The sequence below is a fragment of the Felis catus genome, chromosome B1, assembly GCF_018350175.1.
Source record: "Felis catus isolate Fca126 chromosome B1, F.catus_Fca126_mat1.0, whole genome shotgun sequence".
NCBI classification, from domain to species: Eukaryota; Metazoa; Chordata; class Mammalia; order Carnivora; family Felidae; genus Felis; species Felis catus.
The window spans coordinates 163,981,315-164,009,240 of NC_058371.1; the positions used below are offsets into that span (position 1 = coordinate 163,981,315).

Here is a 27,926-nt window from a genome sequence, read left to right on the forward strand (position 1 = left end):
TGGTGGAAAGTAATTACTAAGCATGCGTACTTGGCTATGTGTCTTGGTGTTTTGAGCTCAGCTGCCGACTAGTTCTAGAACCTGGGGCATGGTACACTACCTCTTTGAGCCTCAGATTTTTCTCATCTGAAAAGTGGAAATTACACCCATCTCATAGGGTTGTTAGGATTAAAGCAACACGTCTGAAAGCAGACAAGCACCCAACGGTTCTCTATTAATGGAAGAGTCTCTGTTTGGGGGGCTCGTGACTTCTGTTCATCGGACAGGCGACATTCATTCATGTATTCATTTTAACAAATATTTACTGGGTGCCTACTGTGAGCCAGATGCTGAAAGTTCCCGGTGACTCGACAGAGAACAGTTAACTCTACCTGTTCTTGTTTCATCAACTCCGAACAACCTCTGGTTCCTTACCTCTTTCCGAAACCCTCTGCCACTGTCCTCATTTCACCCTTTCCACTGCCTGTAGAGCTGCCCTATATTTATTCTCCCACAGGAATATTTAAGAGAGACAGCCTACTGTGATCCATCTAAAACACAAACCTGTGGTTCCTTCTTTAGAACCTTTTTGATGGCTCCCGTCATGCACAGAGTATAAGGCCCTTCATGACTGGGCCTCTGTCCTCTTGAGCCTCACTTTCTTCTGTTGCAGTGTTCAATAAGAAACAGCCTGGGGCGCCTGGTTGGCTCAGTCCATTAAGCCCGACTTTGGCTCAGGTCATGATCTAACGGTTCCAGCCCCGCGTGGGGCTCTGTGCTTCCAGTTCAGAGCCAGGAGCCTGCTTTGGATTCTGTGCCCTCCTCTCTCTCTGCCCTTCTCCCACTCATGCTCTGTCTCCCTCTTTCTCAAATAAATAAATACACATAAAAAAAGAAAGAAAGAAAGCAAGAAAGCAAGCGAGCCTGTGGCCTTTTGCACTCACAGTCTCTGTATGCTGTTCCCCCTAACTTAACCCTCTTCCCTGCCTGGTCCACCCTGTTGGTATTTCAAAATCCTGCCTTTACATTACTTCCTTTATAAAGCCTTCCCTGAAGCACACCACAGAGAATTAATCACTCCTCCTCCTTAGCACCTCTTTTCTTTGTACATATTTCCATCATTCCAACATAGATCTGCTTTGTATTGTGATTTTTTGCTTGTCTGTCTCTGTTAACGGAACTCTTTTGGGACAGAGACCTTTACTGATGAATCTATACACTTCCAAGTATATTCCTAAGATATTCAATATTAACAATTAATACTCATTTTGTTTCTGGGACAATGCTAAGCGGAGAGTAGGCCCAGGGGGTTTGTACTTGCTGTTCTCTCTTCTAGAACACTGTTCTTCCAGGTGTTCACATGGCTTCTTAGATCGAAGCTGATGTCACCACATCAAAGACGCTTTCTTTGGTTATTAAAATAAAACCTCAGTCACTCCCTGCTACCGTATTTATTTTCATAGCACTCATGATCTAAAACAATTATTTGTTTTTTATTGCTTTTCTCTCTCCACTTACTAAAATAAAAGATCTATGAAAGTAAGAGCCTTGGGGCGCCTGGGTGGTTCAGTCGGTTGGGCGTCCGACTTCAGCTCAGGTCATGATCTCACAGTCTGTGAGTTTGAGCCCCGCGTTGGGCTCTGTGCTGAGAGTTCAGAGCCTGGAGCCTGCTTCAGATTCTGTGTCTCCCTCTCTCTCTGCCCCTTCCTGCTCATGCTCTGTCTCTCAAAAATGAATAAACGTTAAAAAAATAATTTAAAAAATAAAAATGAAAAAATACATGAAACCCATGTAATAAATTCCTCCTTAATTTCAGTGTCAAGAAAAAGTTTGTCTTCTCAGATGAACTCTTGAAATTCCATAATCACAATTATTGTTCAGCATATTTCCATTTTTGCTCCATGAGGGTAGAGATCATGTCTTATTTGTTCACCATAGACTCTCCAGCGTTCAACACCTATTTATTGCTCAAAATGCAATGTAATAGAAGCCAAAGGAAGAGAATGTTCCAAGAAGGAAGGAATAGTCACTCATGTCAAATGCTGATAAAGACTGAGAACTATCCATTAAGTGCAGCAACAAGGTTTTGCTTTGCAAAAAGCAGTGTCATACCTAGATAGCAGTGGGTTTAGAAAAGAGTGGGAATAATATGGAAAAAAGTGTGACTCTGCTTTCCCAAACCTTAGTTGTTGAGTGAAAGAAGTCCTAGAGTGGTAGCTAAAGGGAAAATATAGAGTGGATGAAGGTTAGTTTATGTTTTTTCTTTGAATTCCATAGAGACTTAACTATAATTGTTAAAGGGGAAGAGCCAAAAAAGAAGAGTTGAAAGAAAATACGGGAGTGAAAAGGGATAATTCATAGCCTAAGGCAGATTTCCCAACTGGTGTTCTGTGAATGTGCTATAGGTATGCCTACAGCTATGATCCATTCAGCCTTCAGGATGAGCTGTGGGCAGAGCCCACAGGCCAGTTGCCTGTAGCCCAGCAACCTTCTTTGAGGTCCTCTGAGGGTAACTGGTACAGACTAAAGTCTAATGGGATGCACAGATGATGAGCGTGGTGGGCATCTTTCAGCTCTTCTTCACCCTAAATGGCAGAAAATTTAGTCAAAGGGCACATTGCTGCACACTGTGGGCAGGGGCCCTAGATGCTGCCGGAGATATTTATGTTCTTTCGATGCCCAGGGAGCATGGCAGGCATCCTAAGGCTCAACTAGCAGGGGAGAGACCCAAGGAGATAGGACAGGGGCTCCTGGTAGGTGTAGCTCCAAGGAACAGCCCCAGACAGCAGCCCCAAATCTCAGTCTTCAAATTAATTCCACATGTCTGGTGAGTTCTTGACATCCAGGTGGGTTGCAGGTGGACTGCTCAAATCATGCAAATTAGAGCTCATCGATATTTTGGTATACTTAACGTCTCAAAGTTCATTTGGACTCAAAGTTCACTGGGATTATCACAGGACACTTCCATGCTATGTTTGTTAATGAAAGATAAGAAAACTGTTAAACAGTCATTAGATAAAATTTCAGTAAACACTGAAAGGTTATTACCTTCTAAATTTCTCATTGATGAGAGCTACTAAGAATTCATTACTTACCAATAACCTTTACAAAAAAAGGGGGTATCTGGCTGGCTCAGGTGAAAGAGCATGCAACCCTTGATCTTGGGGCCATGAGTTTGAGCCCCATGTTGGGTGTAGAGAGTACTTAAAAATGAATAAATAAACAAACTCCAAAAAAAAAAAATTCAAAGAAATAATCGCTAAAAAGTCAGGAAATTTGTATGGCCATTTCAAATTTAAACCTAATATTTACATTTAGAGCTGTCTGGGTGGCTCAGTCAGTTAAGCATCTGACTCTTTTTTTTTTTTTAATTTTTTTAATGTTTATTTTTTTTTCTTAATTTTTTTTAACGTTTATTTATTTTTGAGACACAGAGAGACAGAGCATGAACGGGGGAGGGTCAGAGAGAGGGAGACACAGAATCTGAAACAGGCTCCAGGCTCCGAGCTGTCAGCACAGAGCCTGATGTGGGGCTCGAACTCACAGACCGCGAGATCATGACCTGAGCCGAAGTCGGCTGCCCAACCGACTAGGCCACCCAGGTGCCCCAATGTTTGTTTATTTTTGAGAGACAGAGTGTGAGTGGGAGAAGAGCAGAGAGAGAGAGACACAGAATCTGAAGCAGGCTCCAGGCTCCGAGCTGTCAGCACAGAGCCCGATGTGGGGCTCAAACTCACCAGCTGTGAGATCAAGACCTGAGCTGAAGTCGGACACTTACCGACTGAGCCAACCAGGCGCCCCTTCTGACTCTTGGTTGTGGCTCAGGTCATGATCTCATGGTTCGTGGGTTTGAGCCCTGTGTCGGGCTCTGTGCTGCCAGCACGAGGCCTGCTTGGGATTCTCTCTCTTCACCTTTCTCTGCCCATCTCCCACTTGTGCTGTCTCTCTCAAAATAAATGAACTTAAAAAAATAAAAAATAAAATTTACATTTAGAGAAGCAAGTTCAAGTTTAAAAGATATTATTTGGGGAATTTATACAATTTAATATTTATTCAAATAGAGTGAATATTTTGTTTTGTTTTCTCCCCTTGTATTTTATTGTAATTATACCATAATAAATATACACCCAAACACATAAATAGATGTGTGTGTATATATTTACCATATATACATATATATCTCCCGCATAGATGCCTCAATCCCCTCCAGTTTATTCTAGTGAATTGTCATTTTTCTATGTTTTCCATGATGTAAAAAAAGTTGGGACATGTATAGAATTTCTGAGGAGAAAGGGGATAGTGAATAGGTTGATGGATAAGTATAAACGGGAGAAGGAGTGACCCATCCTTTGAAACAAGGAGGAAGAAAGTAATAAAAGGTAAAAAATACCTGTTTATATATTTGTGATGGAAGACAAGGAAGTTGGGGATATTGGCAAGAGAATGTCTGAAATGATAGGCAATGGAATTGTAGTAGGAAAATAGTGAAGACGGGCAGTAGGCATAAAGTTAGGGTTCTCAAAGAACCCTGGCAGTTGCCACGTTGTGAAAGCACAGTTGTACATAAAGTTATCTATGTGGGAGAGCAGGAAGAATATAACATTGACTAGATAGTGCAGTGTAACTATTTCATACTTGGTGGCTTTACATCACCACCACCAAAGACTTTGTCGTCATGAAAATGGAGGTTATGGGAAATGAAAGGAAAGATAACAGAGTTTGGGGTTGCTTCAGGTTCGGAGCTACAGGCTAGTTCCACAGTTTGATTCCTCCTAGCCATTGGAGTAGGAATCTAAGGGATTTACAAAGAGCAGAAGAAACAACATGTAAGAGTGAAAGGAGGTAACCAGATTGTTCCTTACATTGTCAGAACCCAGTTTAGTTCACAAGCCTCAGGAGCAAAGTCTAGATTTACTCGCATATAAAGTCCACTATAGTTTTCAGATTTTTATCACAATAAGGCACTTCTTGAAGGCCCTCTAAAAGGCAGGCTTCCCAGCCGATGTGAATTCACGGGCAGATTTGGCAGGTGACCCCAAATAAGCATAGTTTTTGGCAGAAGTTTCGAGACAATTTACCCCCCAGCTCTTCCTTGCAAACACATTACCATTCCTGAATCTCTTCTGCAGAGAAATCTTGTATCTGTGACCAGGCGAATTTCTTCTAGAGCTAGTCTGAAGGAACTTCAGGAAACTTTGGGATTCTAGCATGCATCTGAAATTATGCTTGGACATATTTTCCTGGCGCACATTTTGTACTTGGTTTCCCTTTTAGCAGAAGAGATGAAGAGAAACATCAATAATTAGGGGTTTATGTTTCTATACTTACATGAATGTAAGAAAAGACAGTATCTCTGAGCTCCTAAGTCATAAAAAGTTATAAGAAGCACCTAGCACAGGGTCCAGCCTTTAGTTTACATGCAATCAGTGTGAGTTGATTTTTACTTTTTTAAGGATTTGAGGTACTAGAAAGGAATTTGAAAAAAGAGAGAGGAGTAAGCATACAGATGATGTGGCCTAGACTATTAATTCCTGGTTAACAGCCTCAAACACTTTGTCCAGCTCTCTAATTAAAATTTAAAACAAGCACTTTATTTTTAAGGGCACTATAGGGCTTCCAGGGATGAAATACTCCAGTTCTCATCAATGCTGTTTTGGGGCTGATAAAATCCCAATTATACTATTTCTTTGTTCTTTCATTAATCTCAGCTCTATCTCCAGTATCCTGAGTTCTGCGTTCAAACCTGAATTTGTCTACTTTCTTATAACCATGCCAAGAGTCGACTCTTTGTCAAAAGTTAGAGAAGGAGAATTTTTTCCACATCTAAGTAACTCTGTTGCCGAGAATCTTTTCACTACAATGTATATTTGAAGAGAAAGACTTTCTTCCTGGCCATCCCCTGCTTTTCTTTCTTGTATGAAAGTTTCATTTGTAGGCAGAAGCAGGAAGGAGGAGGGGAAAACCCTCCACAAGAGATGATCCTTGCTGTCGTCGCTCCTCAGGCTGTCAATCAATCAGAGAACCATCTGCCTCCCCCCCTCCCCCCCCCCCCTTTAGATGGCAGGAGCCATCTTCCACATCTGCTGTGCCTTTTCTAACGTCACTTACAGAACCCACTAAAAGCTGTTAGACAAATGAGGGGAACCAGAATGCAGCTGCATGTAGCTGACTTTGAATTTTTGCAGCTGGGTCCTGCATGCCACTCTCAGTTTTGAAAGTTTTTTGTTTGTTTGTTTTTGTGAGATTGGATAAACAAAGAGAACAATTCCCTTTATCATGACTCCTAGGGTCTTAAAGTTTTGTTCTCTGCAAGTTTAAAATAATGTATCTCTTTTAAAACTCCCACCGAATGTTTAAAATTTAAGCCAACTGTAAATATGTAATCATTCATGAGTTCCTCTTAAGAAAAAGTGTCACGTGGAAAAAAAATGTTTTTAAAACTGATTCAAGGGTTTCTGTGCTCGTGCTGGTCGCAGCAGCAGCAGATGCGCCCTGGACGTGCAGAATGAGGCCAACCAGTTGGTGGACCTGTACATGTCATGGAAATGCTCCCTCAGCAACAGGATCATGGGCGCCGAGGACCACGCATCCATCCAGACGAACATGGCGGACTTCGAGAAGGTAACAGGCAGGTTCAACAGCCAGTTTAAAACCTGTGCTATCTATGGGGCCATTTGCAGGATGGGTGAGTCAGATGACTCCATCCTCTGACTGGCCAAGGCCAACGGCATCATTTCAAAGAACTTCTGACTGGAGAGGATGACGGAGGTGGAATTTTTGCCATAAAAAAATAGCGAAAGCCCAGAGAGAGAGAAGTGGGGGGAGAGAGAGAGAGGAAGGAAGGAAGGAAGGAAGGAAGGAAGGAAGGAAGGAAGGAAGGAAGGAAAGAAGGAAGGAAAGAAGGAAAGAAGGAAGGGAGGGAGGGAGGGAGGGAGGGAGGAAGGAAGGAAGGAAGGAAGGAAGGGAAGGAGGGAGAGAGAGGGAGGAAGGAAGGTTGATTCAGGAGCCAGGTACTTTCTGAGATGGAAGCAAGGTTGGTATCTAGATGCCAGAAGTGTGCAGGCTAGAAATCTAAAGTATTATCACCTTCAGGCCAGTTCCCTATATCAACTTAAAAATGACCAAAAGACACAGCACTTACTTATTTGTCTGTGTAGGAAATAAGAATTTTCACGTTCTTACAATGTTATATCATAGAATTTAAAAAGCTTGCTGACCCAGAATATGAAACCATAGGAAATCAGTCCTGGCTGCATGCTTATATACTCTGAAAATTCTGTTTACTGTTTTTCTCAGTATTCGTTCCTGCAGCATCTTCATATGCCTTTTTTGATAACACTTACCACACCACCATTATTTACCTGTTTCACCCACAACACTATTCCTTGCAAGAAAAGACCCCCGCCATATTTACATCAACAGTGTCATGTATACTAGGCTTTTTAAGAAATGTTTAGTTATGTAACTAAAGCGATTTGTGTATGTAATAGAAAAGTGTTCTAATATTCCTTAAAAGAGCCTTTAATAGATGGAATTAGAAACTGCAGGCTCATGAAAACATCCGCCTGCTTACCTGCATTGGTGCCCACATATTCTGTCTTTCCTCCTGTTACTACAGATCTTCTGTCTGGATTCCCATGCAGGACCAGCCCTACGCTTGTGAAGTAGATCCTACCCTCTCTCATTTACTCAAGGACATCCCCTCAGCAGTTCTACCCACTCTCTCCCACGTCCTTGGTTTGCCTTCACTGTTGAAAAACTTCCCGTCAGTTTATAAATGACCTATAATTCTCATACCTTTAACAATAGACTCTACAAAATTTCTCTTCACCCCCTCATCCCCATTTATTGGCTCACTTATGGCAAAACGCCTTAAAAGAAGTGTCTAAACTTCTGTCTCCAATTCCTGTTCTCCTAAGCTCTTTCAGACCTACTTCAAACACGCTTTTACCCTCACCTTTCTGTGGTGAATGGTTTTGTAAGCCCCCCACGACCTCCATATTACTAAACTGATTTTTCATTTCTCACTCCTTGTGTTAGTTGACCTAAAATATTTGACACAGTTGATCACTTCTTATTTAAACTTTCTTCACTTGGTTCCAAAATAGCTCACTTTTACATTTTTTTTTTTTTCTCTTACTGGCCTCCCTTTCTCAGTCTCTTTTATTGGTTCCTCCTCATCTCTGTGCCTTCTGAATTTTGGGGTGCCTTTGGATTCAGATCTTGGACATCTCAGTGGTCACTTCCTTGGTAATCTCATCCGGTTTCTAGGATTTAAATACAATCTCTACTCTGGTAACGTCCAACTTTAAATTTCTAGTACAGTCCTCTTCTGACACCCTCGACGCCTATGTCTGTGTACGTATGTCTAATTGGTATCTCAGACTTCACATTCACCAGACCAAATCCTGGCCTCCGACTCTACAGCAGGAAAAAAGAACCTCTTATTTTCAATCTTCTCCATCTCACTTGAAGGCAGTCTCTCTTTCCAGTTTATTAGGCTAAAATCTTTGGAGGCATTTTGGCTCTTTTTCATCTAACAATCTATGCACAATCTCTAGGTAAATCCTATCGGTTCTGTCTTCAGAGCAGATCTGTAATCTGATCCCTTCTCCCCAGACCCACCACTAGCACCCTTGTCCACACCACCCATCATCTCTTTCCTAAATTCTTGCGTGAGTCTTCTAACTGATCTCCCTACCTTGCTTCATTTTAGTCTTAACTAGCAGCCAGAGTGATCTTGTTAAAACCCAATTCAGGTATTTACTCCAATGGCTTCTCATTGCTCTCCAACAAAGGACAAAGTCCTTACGATGGCATACAAGACCCTGTGATCTTTCTCAACCTCCCTTCCAGATGTCATATTCTCCTGTTTCCCTTACTAACTACATGCCAGCAACACTGCTCCTGCATTGTCTCAAACATGCCAGGAGGAGCCCATCTTCGGATCTGTGTCATTGTTCCCTTCTCCGGGTGAGAGAGCTGAGTGCCCTTACATATCTGCCTTAATTCAATCTCTCATCTACTTCAGATCTGTGCTGAAATGTCATCTTCTCCATGAGCCTTTTTAAAAATTAAAATCCTATTTAAAAATTGCAACTCCTCTCTGCCTTTTCTCTTATCCTCAACCTCTATCACTAGTATTTCCTATCCCTCCTCCAATCCCCTGCCTGTTTTTCACTTTCCATATTACTTACTGCTTACTTACTGTTTTACTTATTCCTTTTTTGTCTCTAGGTAAGGACTATGAGGATAGAATTTTATATTTTTCATTGATGTATCCCTAACGCCTAGAAAAGTGCCGGACAGGTACTCAATTAAAATTTGTTAAAAGACTTAATGAGTAAAAGAATTATGGTCCTCCATGAGTACCGTATGCCAGAGACTGGATTAAAAAAGCACAGAGGTTAAACAACAAAACACAAACACAGGCTCCACTGCTAAAAAGCTAAGTTCATCAGCAGAGATAATAATCATCTCTAATGTCTGTCAAGCACTTAACTTTGTGCCAGACACTGTTCTAGAATTTTACCTGCCATAGCATTTAATTCTCAAAATAAGAGGTGAATCTTACAAAAATAATCTTTTTACAAAAGAGGAGACACAAGCAAAGAACTTACGTAGCACACTCCATGTCATGGAGCCAGAAACCATTGATTCTAGGATTCAGATCTGTACAGTCTGACTCTGGAAACCCCTATGCTTAACTAAGTAAGTGTGTGATTTATAATGCAAGAAAATTACTACTTTATAGTGAAATCTAGTGAAATCTAGGGCATTCTAGGAAAACATAGCGAGGCAGGGTTTCTAGAAAAGATGATTCTGAGAGATAATGAGTTAGTGGAAGGAAAAATGCTTGAGTCAGAAAGTGCAATATATTGCACCATAAAGCGAAAGAGTGGGGTGCTTTCTCAACCCCCTCATCCAAAACATGTTATTAATTATAGCTAAAGAAGAAAGTGGTGGACAGAAAGGCATAAGGGTGGTATACAGGGGCCACACCACAAAGGGCCTTGTATGTCATGGTAAGAATTTTACATTTTTATCTTGAAGGCAACAGGAAAGGCATCGATGGATTTTAAACAAGGGAATGGAAATAAGATCAGATTTGAATTTCAGAGAAACCACTATCAGCTGTGTAGGTAACAGATTAAATGATAGGCAAGGAGTGTAGCTACATTCATTGAAGCTGTTTTGATAGTTTAAAGAAGAAAAGATGAAGGCCTGAACTAGGATGGTTGAAGTGGTGACAAAGACAGGAGACAGGATTTCAGAAATAATAAAAAAGTATTTTTAGGGGCACCTGGATGTCTCAGTCGATGAAGCAAGCGTCTGACTCTTGATTTCGGCTCAGGTCATGATCTCAGGGTTGGTGACACAGAGCCCCACATCAGGCTCTGCGCTGACAGCATGGAGCCTGCTTGGGATTTCTCTCACTACCATCTCTCTCTACCCCTTCCCTGCTCACACTCTTCCTCTCAAAATAAATAAATAAGCAAACAGACATTTTAAAAATGTATTTATATTACATTAATTATCTCACTAGACATTCTTTTTTTTTTTTTTTTTTTTTTTTTTTTTAGTAATTTCTACATCCAATGTGAGGCTTGAACTCACAATCCTGAGATCGAGAGTCATATGATTTACCAACAAAGCCAGCAAGCTAGGCACCCCCTAGTTAGGCATTATGAACTAAATAGGAAAGTTAAAGGGGAAGAGGACAAGAATGACCCCCAGGTTTCTGGGCTTGGTAACAGTATCAAATGGTGGAACCATTGACTTACAAGAGAAAATGGCGGAGGGGGAAAAACGGGATGGAGGGCTGAGTTGTGGACCTGGGGATTCGACACTGTCTATAGGATACCCAAGTTGGGGGTAGCTGGATATGCCGGTGTGAAGCTTGGCAATCTGGGCTAGAGTCATCAGCCCATTGATGGCATTTATGTCATAGCAATGAATTAGTAGGATGTCCACATTTAAATGCACCAATATTTAAAGCAGTGATTTCCAACCCAAATTTGGAACATTAGATCACCTCAGGAGGCTTTAAAAATATAGATTCTGTGGAGCCCCTCTCTAAACCTACTGCATCAGAACCTTCAGAAACGAGACTGAGGGAGCCATAACATTTTTTAAATCTTCCAGTTGATTCTGCTGGGACTAGCCTGCAGCATGCCAGAGAGGCAACTGAGAACCATTGATTAAAATCATAGATAGAGGAGATCAAGAAGTATTACTTAAAAAGAAAAGATGATTAATAATACCTAACGTTTGTTGTGCACTTACTATGAATCAGGCACTGTTCTAAACAGTTTAATGCAGTATCGTAGGAAATCCTCACAACTCTATAGATGGTAGGTACTATTATTATCCTCACTTTACTATTATTATTCTGCATTTATTATTCCAAATGAGAAATTTGAGGCACAAAGAAATTGAGGAATTTATTCAAGGTCACATAACTAATACGTGATAGAGCTAGGATTTGAATCTAACCCATGTTTTAATGCCTCTCAAACTTTAACGTGCATAAGAATCACCTGGGGATTTGTTTTTAAAAGTAGATTCTGACTGGGGCACCTGGGTGGCTCAGTCAAGCGTCTGACTCTTAATTTCAGCTCTGGTCATGATCTCACGGTTCATGAGATCGAGCCCTGCAGCGGGCTCTATGCTGACAGCGCGGGTGTGGGGTGAGGGGCATGCTCTCTCAAAATAAAAAAAAGTAACTTAAGGAAGGATGAAAAACAGCCAAGTATAAAGTTCAAAGGTGACAATGTTCTAATCAAAGCAATAAAAATTGATTACTTTCAAATATTTATCCAAATTTAAATGACAAATGCCAAAGCTAAACATTAAACTGTGAATGAATAAAATGTGAGTGGTATCTTTTTAGAAGACAAGGATATTGTCTTTCCCAGAGATCATTAGTCTATAAAACCAGCATAATCCACATATCCATGTAAAAAAAACTAAAATTTCTCACCACTTCAGTTTAAATGATGTAATTTTCTTCTACATAACTGCAAACTAAACAGACATGGATATACAGACAAACTTGGATAAAAGAAACAAGGAAGATTTCTGATAAATCTTATAGCTGTTGCTTTTCAAATCTATCCAAACTAAGTCCTACTGTGAGCCACACAAGGATTCCAATTGTTTACCTTGCCTATCTGTTGCTATTCATGCTGAAAAGATACATTTCCTGGTATTCTGTTGTGGAGTCCGTGTACAGTGAGTTCTCAACCCTGGCTACACATACGTGTTTGTATTTCACATTGACATAAATTTTGGTGGTTGTTGTTGTTGTTTTCAAAATTCAGTACTGTGTTTCCAAAATCCATCCATGTTGCTTGTGTATTTATAACCTGTTGTTTCTAATTTTTGTCAATCTTTTAGATATGAAGGAACAATCTCTTTGTTGTTTCTTTTTGCGTTTCACTGACATTTTGAAGTAGAGTCCTCCAAGAGAGGTAAGCATGATGTGTTCATTTCCTAAGGATGCCATAAAAGAGTACCAAAAATTGGGTGGCTTAAAACCAGAAATTTATTGGGGCGCCTGGGTGGCGCAGTCGGTTAGGCGTCCGACTTCAGCCAGGTCACGATCTCACGGTCCGTGAGTTCGAGCCCCACGTCGGGCTCTGGGCTGACGGCTCAGAGCCTGGAGCCTGTTTCCGATTCTGTGTCTCCCTCTCTCTCTGCCCCTCCCCCGTTCATGCTCTGTCTCTCTCTGTCCCCCCAAAAATAAATAAACGTTGTTTAAAAAAAAAAAAAAAAAAAAAAAAAAAACCAGAAATTTATTGTTTCACAGTTCTGGAGGCTAGAAGTGTGAGATCAAGGTGTCAGCAGGGTCCCTGCCGACTTCTGGTGTTTGGAGCAATCCAAGGTGTTTTTTGGCTTCTAGATGCATCGCTCCAGTCACATGGCTGTCTTGTCTCGGTGTCTCCACATGACCTCCCTCTGTGTGTCTGTCTCTGTGTCCAAATTTCCCCTTTCTCTGAGGACACCAGTCAGACTGGACTAAGGTCCACCCTAATGACCTCATTTTATCTTGATTATCACTATAAAGCCCCTATTTCCAAATAAAGCCACTATCTGGGGTACTGGGGGTTGGGCCTTGCACATATTTTGGGGGGTAGGCAAATCAGGCCAAAACACATATTGCATTCATTTCCATGTATGTAAGGAAAATAAGGAGAGGGCATTATGTACCAAATATGAAATCAGTTGAGTACTAAAGGTACTTAAAATTTAAAAATCAGACAATGTAAGTATAAAATGGACTATTTGATAAGAATAGAACTGCTCGGGCGCACCTAGGTGGCTCAGTCAGTTAAGCGTCTGACTTCGGCTAAGGTCATGATCTTACAGCTCGTGAGTTCAAGCCCCACGCCGGGCTCTGTGCTGATAGCTCGGAGCCTGGAGCCTGCTTTAGATTCTATGTCTCCCTCTCGCTCTGCCCCTCCCTTGCTCATGCTCTGTCTCTGTCTCTTTCAAAAAATAAGTAAACATTAAAAAAAATTTTTTTTAATGAAATAAAATAAGAAAAACAATCAGAAAGAAAGAAAGAGAAAAAGAAAACAATCCCGGAAGAATATATACAAAACTGTTAGAAGTGATTATCTCAAAAAAACAAACAAAAAAGAAGGAGGGGTGGAATTTCTCTTTGGAGAATGGCACACAGGTATTTTTACCTTCTAAATGATATATCTCTTTATGTAACAGAATTTTGGATACTAAGCATACATTTATCACTTAAAATTAATATGAGATAGTGAAAAGTTGGAAATAACATAAGTATCCCACAATGGGGGAGATAATTAAATAAATAATGACTTCTCCAAATAACAAAAGTTTATTAAAAATCGTGCTTTCAACAAATATGTAATAACATAGGATGATGGTCACTATTTTAGGGCGAATTAAAAAAGTGTCACACAAATGACACAGCAGAATCATAGTGTTGCAGAGAGAATAATGGAGTGCTTCACGATAAGTTATATGGCATTCAGCCAGATTATCTCCCTGAACTGATTTTTCATCTGTGAAATGTAGAAGTTTCTCACAAGGTGGTTACGAATAATAAATTAGACAATTCAAGTAAAACATCTGCCACATAGCAAATATTCCCATAAAGGTTATAGGTATGCAGGAGCGCCTGGGTGGCTCAGTTGGTTAAGTGTCTGACTTCGGCTCAGGTCATGATCTCACAGTTTGTGAGTTCAAGCGCCGCATCGGGCTCTCTGCTGTCAGCCCAGAGTCTGCTTTGGATCCTGTCTCCCTCTGTTTCTGCCCTTCCCCCACTAGTGCGCGCGCGCGCGCGCTCTCTCTCTCTCTCCTTCAAAAATAAATAAACAAACAAACATTTAAAAAGTTAAAAAAAAAAGGTTCTATGTATGCATTAGAAAAACTTTTGAGAAAAGTACACCAAAATTTTATTTATTTTTATTTATTTTATTTATTTTTATTTTTTAAAAGTGTTTATTCAATTTTGAGAGAGAGACAGAGCCTGAGCAGCGGAGGGGCAGAGAGAGAAAGGAGACACAGAATCTGAAGCAGGCTCCAGGCTCTGAGCTGTCAGCAGGGAGCCCCACACCAGGCTCCAACCCACAAATCGTGAGATCATGACCTGAGCTGAAGTCAGAGGCTTAACCAACTGAGCCACCCAGGCACCCTATTTTTAATTGTTTTAAGTTTGTTTATTTTGACAGAGAGGGATGGCGGGAGGGGCAGAGAGAGAGAGAGAGGGAGAGAGAGAGAATCCCAAGCAAGCTCCGCTCCGTCAGCACAGAGCCTGATGCAGGGCTTGAACTCGTGAACCGTGAGATGATGACTTGAGCTGAAACAACTGAGCCACCCAGGTGCCCCACCGAACAGGTGTTGCTGTTTTTGGATATGAGCTTACTGATAAATTGTATTTTTCTGTATATACTTTCTATGTTTTAAAAATTATAATGATGAAAAAAAAATGTATCTAGTTTCCTATAAAATATAATAATGATGGAAGAAATTATCAGCAACAACATTCCGTATCTCTGGAAGATTTAGTGCAGTTTCCCATTTAGAAGGTAGGTATGTATCTACACTCCCAGATTTGTCTCCAGATAAAAATATGTGGGAAAGGGGAAATCCTGGGTAGGTTCTCAGCCAAAAGGGAAAATTTGAAGGAAGTCATACTAATATCTCTATTTGTGTAGCACTTTTTACTTTACAAAGCCTATTTACAAATGGTATTGAATTGTCAGAAAAGATCATATAGATACTGTTGTTTCCATTTCACAAACAAGAAGGTGACGCTCAAAAAGACTAGATGACAAAAATAATGGAATTTGCAAATAACCAGCCTGGGACTTGAATTTAGGTCTTCTAGGTTAAAAAAAAAAAAAAGTAATAAAGAAGAAAAAAGAACATAGCATTGGTGTTGTTTCAGAAACTTTTCCTAGAAGTTGCCCATGAAAATAATATTAGATATTTTTTCCTGTGACTCATTCTGAAAAAAAAAAAAAAAAAAAAAAAAAAAATCTGTTTATTCCCTAGGGAAATTCCACACTATTATTTTCAAGTTTTAGGAGTATTTTGGTTTTTATGTTGTTTGGTTTTTGTTGGACAAAAATGTTCGGCGCTGATGACTATTTGTGTCGTTCTTACAAAAACAATCAAATTTCAAGAGAACTTTGAACAAGGCAAATAGCGCTAGAGAGTTTTAGTGGGTATGTATTTGTGTTCGGGTGGAAACTAAGATAAAATGAGGAACTCTCATTAACCAAAACTGAATTGAATGTTTACAATCTAAACATTAATAAACATTAAAAGGTTGAGAAGCTGAAAGATACTCAATCTACATAGAGAGGAAAATGGCATGTGGATTTGTTAAAAAAAAAAAAAAAAAGTAAGAGCCTCAAATAAATCTGGGCAGGAATAATGTGTTTGTCCTAAAGTCAGGGCAAGAAGTCTGCTGTTCGCACAAAGACCAGCAAAGGCCATTAAAGGGAATTTTAGGACGGGAGTGACATTGTCAGAAGGGCAACAGAGGAAGTTGATTTTGGCAGCAGCTTTGGGAAAGGACTTAACGAGGAAAAAAAGGCTGAAGAAGAGGCTTCTCTCAAAGGGAGTAATGACTATACAATGTACATAGGTGGAGTTGTACAAACGGAAAAGCTTGCGCATACAAGAGTCATCTGTTTTAAACTTTTAGGGAACCTTTCTACTTCAAGTGCTTTTAATCAAATCTTATTTTTCACCTGTCTGTCCACTATACTTTTGCATTTAGCTTTCATTAACTTCCTCACAATCATTATAACCACCGTTGTGTTTTAAAATCGTCTGCTTTGACCACCTGCATTAACCTTAGGTTGTGTCCCAACAAGGCTCAGGCATGTTTAATCAGTTGTTGAGCCCGACCATCTGGGCATTCCAAACTCCACTAGTAAGAATTAACACCTTGGTCTTGAAATTTTAGAACAAAACACCCATTGTTTCAAACATCATTCTATGTCATGAATTTGTGCTAAGGGGTGTTGGAGTAGGGGCAAAAAGCTATTACTCAGGCTCTTTTAATAGCTTTTAGCTTGTTGGGACGTGAGTTTCAATTCTTTGAACTCTTGTCCTCCTATTTATCCAGAACAGTTCATTGTTGGATAAACACCTAGCAGCCTCTAGGGTTTCTCTTGTTTATTTTTTCTTTTTTTCCATACTGTTGCTAATTTATTTTGCACCAGGCTGCTTTGTATTTTTAAGCTATATCCAGACTAATGGCAACTGTTAATACATGTTTGAAGTATGCAAAGTAAGATAGCAACTATCAGAAAGAAAAAAAATATACTTTAAACAGTTACCATTTTCGTATATACTATTTTCTTTTATTTTGAGAGAGAGAGAGTGCGTGTGTGCAGGAGGGGCACAGAGAGAGAGAGGGAGTGAGAGAGAGAGAGAGAGAGATAAGATCCCAAACTCGGATCTCATGAACTATAAGATTATGACCTGAGCCAAAATCTTGAGTCAGACGCTTAACCCACTTGGCTCATATATACTATTGTTTATCATGAAATTTAAGAGATTTATGAGTCTTTTTTTTTAGTGATTTAAGTTGTTCAGAACAGAGACAGTACATCATACCAGTCTTCATTGGTGTGATGTAGGAAAGGCCAATGCCATTTCTAGATCGTGCTTTTTCGTCTCAATACTAGAGGATTCATCAGGTAAGCAGACTACAGTAGAACTGATTAGGTTATTGATAGATGTGCCTAGGAGCCACAGCACATGCCTTTGGACACTGAAGGAAGGACTTTTTCCAAGAGAATGTGTTCTTGATTGCTTAATGGAATTTATGTGTAGAAAGGCTCCAAGGATCTAAGTGTGGCCCTGAGAACTCATTGGCCTTGGTAAAATCGGCCCTCTCCCTACTGTCACACCACCTTTGGCAGGATCGAAGGAAAGGCCATAAACTGCGGCTTCTTAGTGATCCCACCTGCCCCTCTCCTACAAAGTGTTAGCAATCAGGCACAGTGAAGAATGATAGCCACCATCTCTTAAGTGACCATCAGAATTAACCTCATTATGCCACATGCCTTATCCTTTCCAGCAGTACAGACAGAAATCCAAGCCCCGGGACCAGGCATTTTCATTCATAGAGTTTAGGACACCCGCTGATCTGAATCCATCTCCCACTCCTCCCCAACCAGCCAAACCCTTCCACTGCGTGCTTTGGAATGTATGGTTGCTCTTTCCTTCACTAGAGTTTGGCTAGCCTTTGAAGACACTTCATCTTCCGCAGTGGTAGCTGTGTTTTCTCCCCTACCCCACTTACAGAGGACCTAAGGGTGATGTCTCTGTTTCTTATTACTGCTTTTAGGTATTTTAATCATTCTTCCTCCCAGAACAACAATAACAACTACCACTACCCCCACCACCAGCTCAGCTTCTTTGAAGCACATGCTGTTAGACCACTAACTCGCCTTGTTGACTCATCCATTACCCTTTTGCTAACTTCCTCAGTCAAAGAAGATTCTAGATTCTGGTCTTCTTTCTCTCCCTCTTCCTCTCTCCACCACTTTGGACTATACTCCTATGCTGGGTAACTTCAGCACGCACAAAAATTATCCATGTATCCACGTATATCCGTGTATATGCATTGCCTAGCTTTTAAGTTCCTTAATCTTCCTACTTTCAAGATTATTTTCCTCCACTACATTTCAGCAAAATGCTGTTGTGATCATAGGCCTTAGAGGACTCCTTTCTACCACATCACGTTATCACCTTCAAAAATTCCTGACTTCTGGTACTCCATACTCTTATAATCAACCATCTGTTATATTTCTAGCTGTACCATGACCACCCCCCCCAACCAACCCCTTTGGAGCAGCCAACCTTTGGTCTATCACTTTTTCACTGTCCGTTTTTCTACTTGTGTTACTGTATTTTCTCCTCCTGTGGCTTATTGTAACCAGGTCTATTGCATATACCCACAGCTGTCGTGTCCCTCCCACTTTCCATCTTACTCACTAGAAAAACCCAACCCTGCCTTAAACATAACCCTTTACTTCACATCAACACTGATCAGTTGACTATGGCTCGAGAACAACATACAACCGTGTGGAATGCTCTTCAAAACTTTTTTCACCATAAGATTCCAGTCAGTCTTACCCTGTTCAACAGTCTTCTGACACTTCCCTGGGCTTTCCTACTTCCCTAGATAGTTGTTTCACAGCTTCTCCTCCATCTTTAAACTCAGACATCCCCACTCCACTTCTCACTTTCAGATAATGACCATTCTTCTTCTTCTTTTTTTTTAAAAAAATTATTTATATTGAGAGAGAGAGAAAGATCATGCATGCTAGCGGGGCAGGGCAGAGAGGGGGAGAGATAATCCCAAGCAGGCTCCTCACTGTGGGTACAGAGCCCAAAGCCGGGCTCGAACCCATGAACCATGAAACCATAACCTGAGCAGAAATCGAGAGTCGGACGTTCAACCAACTGAGCCACCCAAGTGCCCGATAATGACCACTCTTCTAATTTCAGAAAGTAGAAGCAATTGGAAGAAAATTGCCTGATTTTTCTTCATTAAATCTATCAATCTACCAACATTTGTATCTATGCACTTTGCCTTCCCTTCTGTTAGCTTACATAACCCTCAGTGCTCCCATCCGAAGACAGCATTTTCATATGTGTATCAGATCCTGTACTTTGGGCCCACCAATGATTCTTTTTTCTTTTTTTAAGTGTATTTATTTTGAGAAAGAGAGAGAGACACACAGATAGAGAGAGAGAGCCAGGGAGGGACAGAGAGACAGAGAGGGAGAGAGAATCCCAAGCAGGCTCCGAGCTAACAGCAAGGAGCCCAGTGCAGGGCTCAAACTCAGGAATTGTGAGATTATGACCTGACCTGAAATCAAGAGTTGGATGCTTAACCGACTGAGCCACCCAGGCAGCCCTGACCACCAATGATTTCAATCAAGTAATATCCTCTCTCCCCTCTGCATCCATAATTTTTCCTTCTCTTCTTAATTATTCCCATCAGCACATAAGCAGGATATGAATTCTCTCTAGTATCCTTATTCCCTTCAACTAACGTCACATTTTCCTACTCTTTTTTTTGCAATAGTCCATCAAAAGTTGTCTATTATTACTGTCTCCTCTTGTCACCTTGCATTTTCAATTCAATTCATTCCATTTCCAGCATTTGCACTATTCCTCCAAGAACAGTCTTGTCAAGATCAAATAATGGCCTCTATCTTGCCAAACCCAGTGGTCATATCTCAGTTCTCACCTTGCATGGTCTCTTAATAGAATTTCATTTGATGATCTTTACTTCCTTAAAGATTTCTTCATTTAGCTTCCAGATCACATCTCTTTTTGGCTTCTCCTACTTTGCTGGCCAGGCCACATCAGGGCTCAGTCGTTTGCTTTAAAAAAACAAAAAAAGTCATCTTGGGCTCCTGGGTGGCTCAGCTGATTGGGTGTCTGACTCTTGATTTCGACTCAGATCATGATGTCACGTTTTCTGAGATTGAAACCCCTGTTGGGCTCTGCTCTGACAGTGTGGAGCCTGCTTGGGATTGTCTCTCTCCCTCTCTTCTCTCTGTCCCTCCCCCACTTGTAAATGTGCTCTCAGTCTCAAAATAAATAAATAAATAAATAAATAAATAAATAAATAATAAATAAACAAACTTAAAAAAAATCATCTATGCTCTTTGTGCTTGTTTCTTAGATCCTCTCATTTAGTCCCATGGCCTTAAACACCATCTATACACTGAAGCCTCCTAATTTATGTCTCTGGCTCTAACTACTCCTCTGAGCTCCAGACTTCTATTCCAGCCCCAACTTGATATCTCCCCTTACATATTCATTTGGTATGTCTTTTTTTTTTTTTTTTATTTTTTAGGTGTTTATTTATTTTTTAGAGAGAGAAAGAGGTGGGGGGAGGGGCAGAGAGCAAGGGAGACACAGAATCCGAAGCAGGCTCCAGGCTCTGGGCTGTAAGCACAGAGCCCAATGAGGGGTTCGAACTCATGAACTGGAAGATCATGACCTGAGCCGAAGTCGGACACTTAACCGACTGAGCCACCCAGGCGCCCATGTGCCTTTTTTCTTTTTAATCCAACGTAAATTATTGATTTCTTTCCCCAGAACCGCTCCTTTCCATGTGTTCCCTTTCTCAATAATTGGCACTTATCTTTCACTCCACTGACCTGCCATTCATCCTGGACTCTCTTCTTTTCCTCGTCGTCAATCCATCAGCAAGTCCTGTCAGCTGTCTCACCACCATATATCCAGGATCTGGTGAAGTCTCACCACCTCCATTGTTACCACTCAAGTCCAGGACCGCATAATCTCTCCTCCAGTCTTTTGCAGTAATCTTCTAACAGGTCTCTGCTTTGATTCTTGCCCTTACACAATTCATTCCTTGCACAGAATCAAGAATAATCTTCTTTAATTGGTAAATCAGGTTATGTCATTCATCAGCGTCAAGGCCTACAATGGTTTTGCATTGCACTTAAGAATACAAACTCAGTCTTTAACCATGTTTACAAGGCCCTAATGACCCGGCCCACTTCTCTGACCTCATCCGTATAACTCTCCCTCTCCTTCACCCTGATTTAGCAGCTTGGACTTCCTAGTCTTCTTTGAACACGCCAAACTTGTTCCGGACACAGGGGAAAAGTACAGCTCGTAGAGAATCTGAATTTGCTTTTAGGATAGACGAAAACTTGGCAGTTTTCAGGTTGGTAAAGCGTGTTGGGTCTCATGTGGATCTATCAATTGAATCAAATTGCATTTGCAATTTTATATGTTTGTTGATTGACCTTTGATGAGGTAGTGAGCTCCATCGACATGTTGGAAAGCTCATAATCATATCATCTAGTTCATCGGCTGCTGTTGGTGGTAGTTGCTCTGTAGCCAAGACGGCCTTGATTTGGGTTATTTATGTCACAGTGTACTTTTTTCCAGCGGAATATGAGATGGAAGATGTTGCTCTCATGATTAGTATATTAATAAGCACTCATGAAATCTATCTCTAGGTTATTTTTGAATCAGCCCAGCATTTCTCTTCTTCTCTACTCCCTTTTCTTCACCTCTCCTGTGGGAAAAGGCCCACATATCTCTTTTCCATTTACTACTTTTTCCCTTCATTCTCATTCTCATCCCAAAATCCATTAGCAGAAATTTTACTTGCCTCAAATTCAAAGCTAGTCTACACTACAGGCAACCTGAGGGCAAAGGCCATGCCTGTGTCCTTCGCTGCACTCACAGTACCTAGCACATTGCTTGGCACATAATTGGCATTGCTAGTAATTGTAGAATGCACAGATGAACGGAAAATAGACACTTCCTAGTTTGTAAACAGAAACATAGCATCTTATTGTTGTTAGGACCTAGTAGATAAAGAGATTCAATCTTTGGGGAAATCAAAATGTTTCATTTGGTAGGAAGAGAATTGTCATGATAGAAAGGCCAGCAACTCTCCTTCAAGAAACTTCCGAGGAATGTGCATTACTCAAATGGTGGAATTTACAACCATCACAGCCATCGTTATCAAGGGACTCAATCCTGGCTCTTTTTTTTTTTTTTTTTTTTTAATTTATTTTTGAGAGACAGTGAGAGAGCATGGGCGGGGGAGGGGCAGAGACAGAGGGAGACACAGAATCTGAAGCAGACTCCAGGCTTTGAGCTGTCAGCACAGAGCCCAGCGTGGGGTTTGAACCCACAAACTGGGTGTTCATGACCTGAGCTGAAGTCAGATGCTCAGCCAGCTGAGCCACCCAGGCGCGTTCCCCTTTTTTAAAAATTTTTTATTTATTTTTGAGAGGCAGAGAGAGACAGAGCAAATCCTAGTCTTAATACGTTCTGAAATCCAATTTTATCAACAGACTAAGAATAGATCCATCTCTTATGACTGGATCGACATTACCCAAACTCATAATAATGACATACGAATGCCAACTTATTAGTTTATCATGAGAGCCATAATCATCACAAGAACTTAAAAATATGGAGTCTGTATAATCACTACATGTCTGTAGGGTGCTTTATAAGAAGGTGCATCAAATAAGATGTTTGCTTGATGAATAGCGTTTAGGGATGCATTAGAACATAGTGATTAAGACTCAGACCAGGCTTGACCTCAAATCCTGAGACTGCCACTGACTAGCTCTGTGACCTTGGGCAAATTACTTAAGCTCGAATGCCTTAATCTTCTCATCTGTAAAATGGGGATAATAATGGTCTATATCTGTGAAAGCTACTTTTTGGGATGCCTTCACAGGTCACTTCCCCTCAGAATAAGTATTTTCCCTTTTCCCCTCCCTCCCATCTTCCATAAATCTGGGCCTCTACTATCGGTATTTTTGTTATGACCCGGTATCACTGTGCACAGAAAAATGGGTGAGGGATGGACTCCTTACTTAGGTGGGGCTAATCAGCTTCTCTCACCCAGGAATTTGCAACTGAGACTCAGAGATTCCATTCAGTCTGGTCTGTCAGCTTGAATGGAGTGATGGAAACTTTGGACTCGAGGCTGCCACTGTAGAGTAATGATGCCTGTCCATGTGCTATCAGAACCAGTCGCAGTCGAGGCTGCTCTGCAGAGAGAGAGGGAGAGGGGGAATGAAGCAGATTTGCCCAGAGAAGCAGAAGCCAGGAGCATAGGCACCAGAGAGAATCTGGAGCGGTGCCTGCCGGTTCCCTCTTTTAGGTCCTTCAGAGGCTCAGCAGCTTTACTCTTTCTGGAAACACCCCCGTTCTCTCATAAACCTCCTCTTTCTCGCTTAAGCTAGTTAGGGTTAGTGTTTGCCATTTGCAACAAAAGAACCTCAAACAAAACAGCACTACATGATCTTTTTGAGAAGTCGGGAAGTTAGCACGTGCAGAGCATACGTAGTTACAGTATTCCTGACAACTGGGACGGCCAAGTTGTCTCATTCAGTCAAGGTGGTCTCTCTCCATAAAGGCTTGGATGAAGGCTGCTGACAGTTTTCTGTGACTCTTTCACTTCCCCGCCTCCGTGGCTAACCATCCCCATTCTGTTGGACTCTTGTCTTATTATATATGATGGCACATTTTATCCTTTTCACACAAGTCTTGCAGCGTGAGGAGCCATTCTCTTCATGGTGACTTTGGATTTCTCCTCTGTGATTTATTATGTGCTGGTTGTACAATGAACTCCAAGATGACCCTTACACACCTCTCATTTCCAGATTCCTTAAAGATACTTCAATGCATTCTCCAAACACTGAACATAATTTATGTTTCACTCGGCTGGTTGGTTCATGGGCATAAAATAAGGTGAGCAGTTTTCACAGTTCTGTTGTCTTAGTCTCACCCTCCTCGGATTCACTTACAGATTTCTTAGGGCCGTCTATAGGGGCTTCAGCCAGGCTTCTCTATCTCAGCTGCTCTAATGCCACGATGATTAAGTACTACTCTCTTGACTTCTCTGTTAACCTTGAGCCCTACTCTTCTGAGAACTTTTTCAGTACTATAGGCAAAGGCAATAAAGGAATCTGGGGGACAGCATGTAGACCGATCTGATCGAAGCATCCCGGGATAGTGGAAGTTGGTGCAAGAAAAGTAGGTAGGGGTCTGTAATGGCATTACCGTTAGAAACAACGACTCAGATTCCCCGAGGTTGGCAGAATCTCCATGTCAGGGCAGAGATTAACTTGAAGCTTAGATGCTTTCTCCTTCACCGTCACTCAACAGTGACCGCTGGCTCCATCACACGGGCCTGGAAGAGCCACTGCCCCTCCCCCCGATTAGCACTGCCGCCTCAGACGTGCTCTTGCCACTAATTTTACTGCTTTTGCTAGAAGTTCTTCAGGCACAACTTCTCCAGCGTGAAGGACACGTTTGATGTCAGTACCATTTTGGAGGCTAGAACAAATTGTTATCTTACTTGCATGAAAATTACCAGGCTGACATCGTACAGGCTAAAAATGTTCACATAGCAGGACTTCCATAAATAGACCTAAAATACTAAATTGTGTTGAGTGGGATTTCACAACAGTGATCAGATGGCTACATATGGTTTGTAAAACTTTTCTTATGGAGAAAGTGACCTGCTAAAATTCCAGGATATAGAAGGTGGAGGGTTTTCTTTACCACAGACAAAGATACCGCCTGAGTGAAAGAGCCTAATTCTCTAAGAGTAAGATGTCTCTTTGAAGGATAATTTAAAATAGTTGTTGTGACTTTTTTCTATGTTAAGGGTTTAGTTTAATGAAAGCGGATTTAATTTTTCACTTGGTTTGTAAAAATATTTACTATGTTGGTACTTTTGTTATATGTGGGAGTTAATATCTGATGTGTGACTTCCTGAAGAAATGACACATCAATTACCTATTGTTCTGTTACTTGAACTTGAGCCTGTGCTTGTCTGTGATCATATGACCAGGGTAGCTGCTATACTACTAATCTGCTTGTCATTTACATAATTAATATATGTGATATATACATATATACCCGTCTCTATTTCAGTTTATCAATACACTGGAATTCAGGCCAAATTTACACTTGAAGAAAGGTAGCAAAACATTAAGGCTTTTATTTGGAGAGTTCAAACAAACCCCCCTCCCCACCACTGATCAATAAATGGCTAAATATCAAGATAATTGTAGCAAAGTCATTTTTGAATGTACCTGTACAATTGACTAAGTTCTTTATTTCATTTTGCTGTAGATGAACTCACAGGAACATGTATTCGTAAATCTTCATATTATTATTCGAATTGACTGGCGGGATCACTACACATACGGCATGTCTGTACGTGGCTTTTGCAGTATCTCAGGACAATCTGGAAAATAGGCAGACAAAGCTAAAGTTAGAAGACAATCCTTGGGGGGTGCCTGGGTGGCTCAGTCGGTTAAGCGTCCGACTTCAGCTCAGGTCACGATCTCGCAGTCCGTGAGTTCGAGCCCCGCGTCGGGCTCTGGGCTGATGGCTCAGAGCCTGGAGCCTGCTTCCGATTCTGTGTCTCCCTCTCTCTCTGCCCCTCCCCCGTTCATGCTCTGTCTCCCTCTGTCTCAAAAATAAATAAACGTTAAAAAAAAATTTAAAAAAAGAAGACAATCCTTGGAAAAGATAATGGGATAGGATGTGAGCCAAGGCTATGGTTCTACAGAGCCCACTTTTTCCGTATCTTTCCATCTTTTCTTTTCTTCCTGAGTTTATATAATAGCTTCTTCGTTTCTTCCTTCCTTTCTTTCTCTCTCTCTCTTTCTTTCTCTCTCTCTCTTTCTTTCTTTTCTTTCTTTCTTTTTCTTTCTTTTTTCCCATAAAAGAGCAGGCAGTGCTTCCAACAATAGCAAATGGTGATGTGTTCACCCAAACCTTCTTTTTTTACCTTGAGAAAAGTAACTGACTTTAATTTGAATTAGATTTCAAGGCAGAGAAAAAGCCCAGGTTTATCTGTAATCCATAATGGGATCCAAAAGGCTACCTATTCGGTTTTCCTGAACTTTGTCACAAGGCAAAAAGCAGTGAAACTTCTCCCAAGAAAATGATGATGTAACTAGTAAGGATGGGCCCCTTTGGCTATAACCAAAAGAGATATCGTTCTTTGTCCTGCATGCTGGCAGAAAATTATGGCAACAACTTAAGAGAAAGTGATTATTGTCTCATCTGCTGGCATCAGAATTCTTCTTAGCGAGAATTTCAGACTTGAAATTTTTTGAAAGAAAGCCTCAATAAGTGATTGAGATCCTGAGGTCTTGGGAAATCAGCTGGCGATAAAGCTTTACAAAAGGAGTCAGACCTGCTTAGTTTGGGCATTTGCTCTACAGGAGGAGAGACATTCTTGGCTACTGAGAGAAGGTCAAGAAAAAGACACAAGAGGGGAAGAGGCATGTCAAGAGGGTGAGCAGGACCCAGGGATGATGGCAGAGGGTCATGAGAGAGCATTGGTGGTAGGTGGCTGAAAGGACTCTAAGGAACAGAGTATAATAAAATTCTGCTCTGAGCTGTTTGTGAAGCTATGCCTAATGGGGCTGCTCCATTCAACTCTCCACTCTCCTGTGAACATCCTCATGATGTTTCCATAGGTTTGCTGGTTTCCCTGATATTAAAAGAGTTCAGAAGGGAGTCTTCAGTGAGAAAGAATGAGCCTGGAAGCAAAGGTGAGAACAGAACCACCCAAATCCCACACCCTTGCCCCGGTAATTCACAAAAATCCTTGGGAAGGCCTTTGGATTTTATAACATGCACAGGATCATTTTCTAAATCTTAAGGGTCCAGGTATCTCCAGCTGACATTGAGGTTTTATAGGAGCGACTGTGTTTCCATAGTGTAGGCTTGCCAGATAAAATACAGGACACCCTGTTAGGTTTGAATTTTAGATAAACAGGAGGGACTTTTTTAGTGTAAGTATGTCCCAAACATTATGTTGAGTATTTTTTTGTAGCAATGAGTATTTTCACATGGGCTTCCCACAGATACCCAAGATAGCTACCTTGTTGAATTTGGGCTTCATTCCCAATAAACAATATAATCTCTTGAAAAAGAGACTTGGGTCTGAGTCAAGGCTATGGTCCCACAGAACACAACTTCCTCATTTATTTCTGCCTCTCTCTCTCTCTCTCTCTCTCTCTCTCTCTCTCTCTTTTAAAAGTCTATTTATTTATTTTGAGAGAGAGAGAGAGAGAGAGAGAGAGAGAGAGAGAGAGAGAGCACACACTTGAGCAGGGGAGAGGTGGAGAGACAGGAAGAGAGAGGATCACAAGCAGGTTCCAGGCTGCCAGTGCAGAGCCCAGTGCAGGGCTTGATCCCACGAACCTCAAGATCATGGCCTGAGCCAAAATCAAGAGTCAGATGCTTAACCAACAGAGCCACCCAGGCGCCCCTCTTCCTCTCTTTTCCTCCTCACTCTTAAACTTTCTCCTGCAATTACTTCCCATAATTCTATAGAGACAACTGAGGGGGCACTAAGGGAAGGAATTGGCATATAGTCAGTCTCCTCTTCCCAAAAGGGAGGGTGGCAGTGCCTATATATGGAGTTGCTGTGAAATTTCAATGAATTAATACATGTAAAGTATTAAGAACAAGTGCCTGGCATGAGTGAAATAGTGGTATTTGGCTTGAGTGCCTCGAGTCCAGGGTCAAGAAGCCTCTGACTGCTGTAGTCACCACTGTTGCACTCCTCTAGTCTTTTCTCCATACTACAGCTAAGGATCTTTTAAAAATGCAAATCTGACTGTGTTGTGGTTTTTTATGACTTTGAATAAACACTAGGCCCTGATTGCTTTTGCTTTTACTTATTTCTCCAATTTAACTGCATGTCTCTTTTCCCTTCATTTTGTATTTTGTGGGCACAGGGCCTTTCTCAGTGCCATCAAGGTGGTGCACCTGCTGTGCCTTCTGCCTGAAAGATTTTTCTCCTCTCCACCCCCCACTTCCTCATGTCAGTGCATACTCATTTTTCAGTCCTTGTCAAAGAATACGTCCTTAGGGAAACCTTC

At 41.1% G+C, this 27,926-nt stretch overlaps 1 protein-coding gene and 1 long non-coding RNA gene across 2 annotated transcripts; one reads left to right on the plus strand and one right to left on the minus strand.

The window, feature by feature from the left end:
- Positions 1-4,119: 4,119 nt before the first annotated feature.
- LOC123385073 lies at positions 4,120-22,021 on the minus strand. Its single transcript, XR_006597110.1, has 3 exons — positions 20,667-22,021; positions 19,745-19,880; positions 4,120-5,246 (listed from the first exon to the last, which is right to left on the minus strand). It is a non-coding gene; the product is annotated as an uncharacterized LOC123385073 (long non-coding RNA).
- On the plus strand, positions 6,127-6,840 carry LOC109499182 (40S ribosomal protein S21-like). Its single transcript, XM_045056403.1, has one exon. The coding sequence runs from the start codon at positions 6,514-6,516 to the stop codon at positions 6,688-6,690; it is 177 nt and encodes a 58-aa protein (XP_044912338.1). The 5' UTR covers positions 6,127-6,513; the 3' UTR covers positions 6,691-6,840.
- Positions 22,022-27,926: the final 5,905 nt, after the last annotated feature.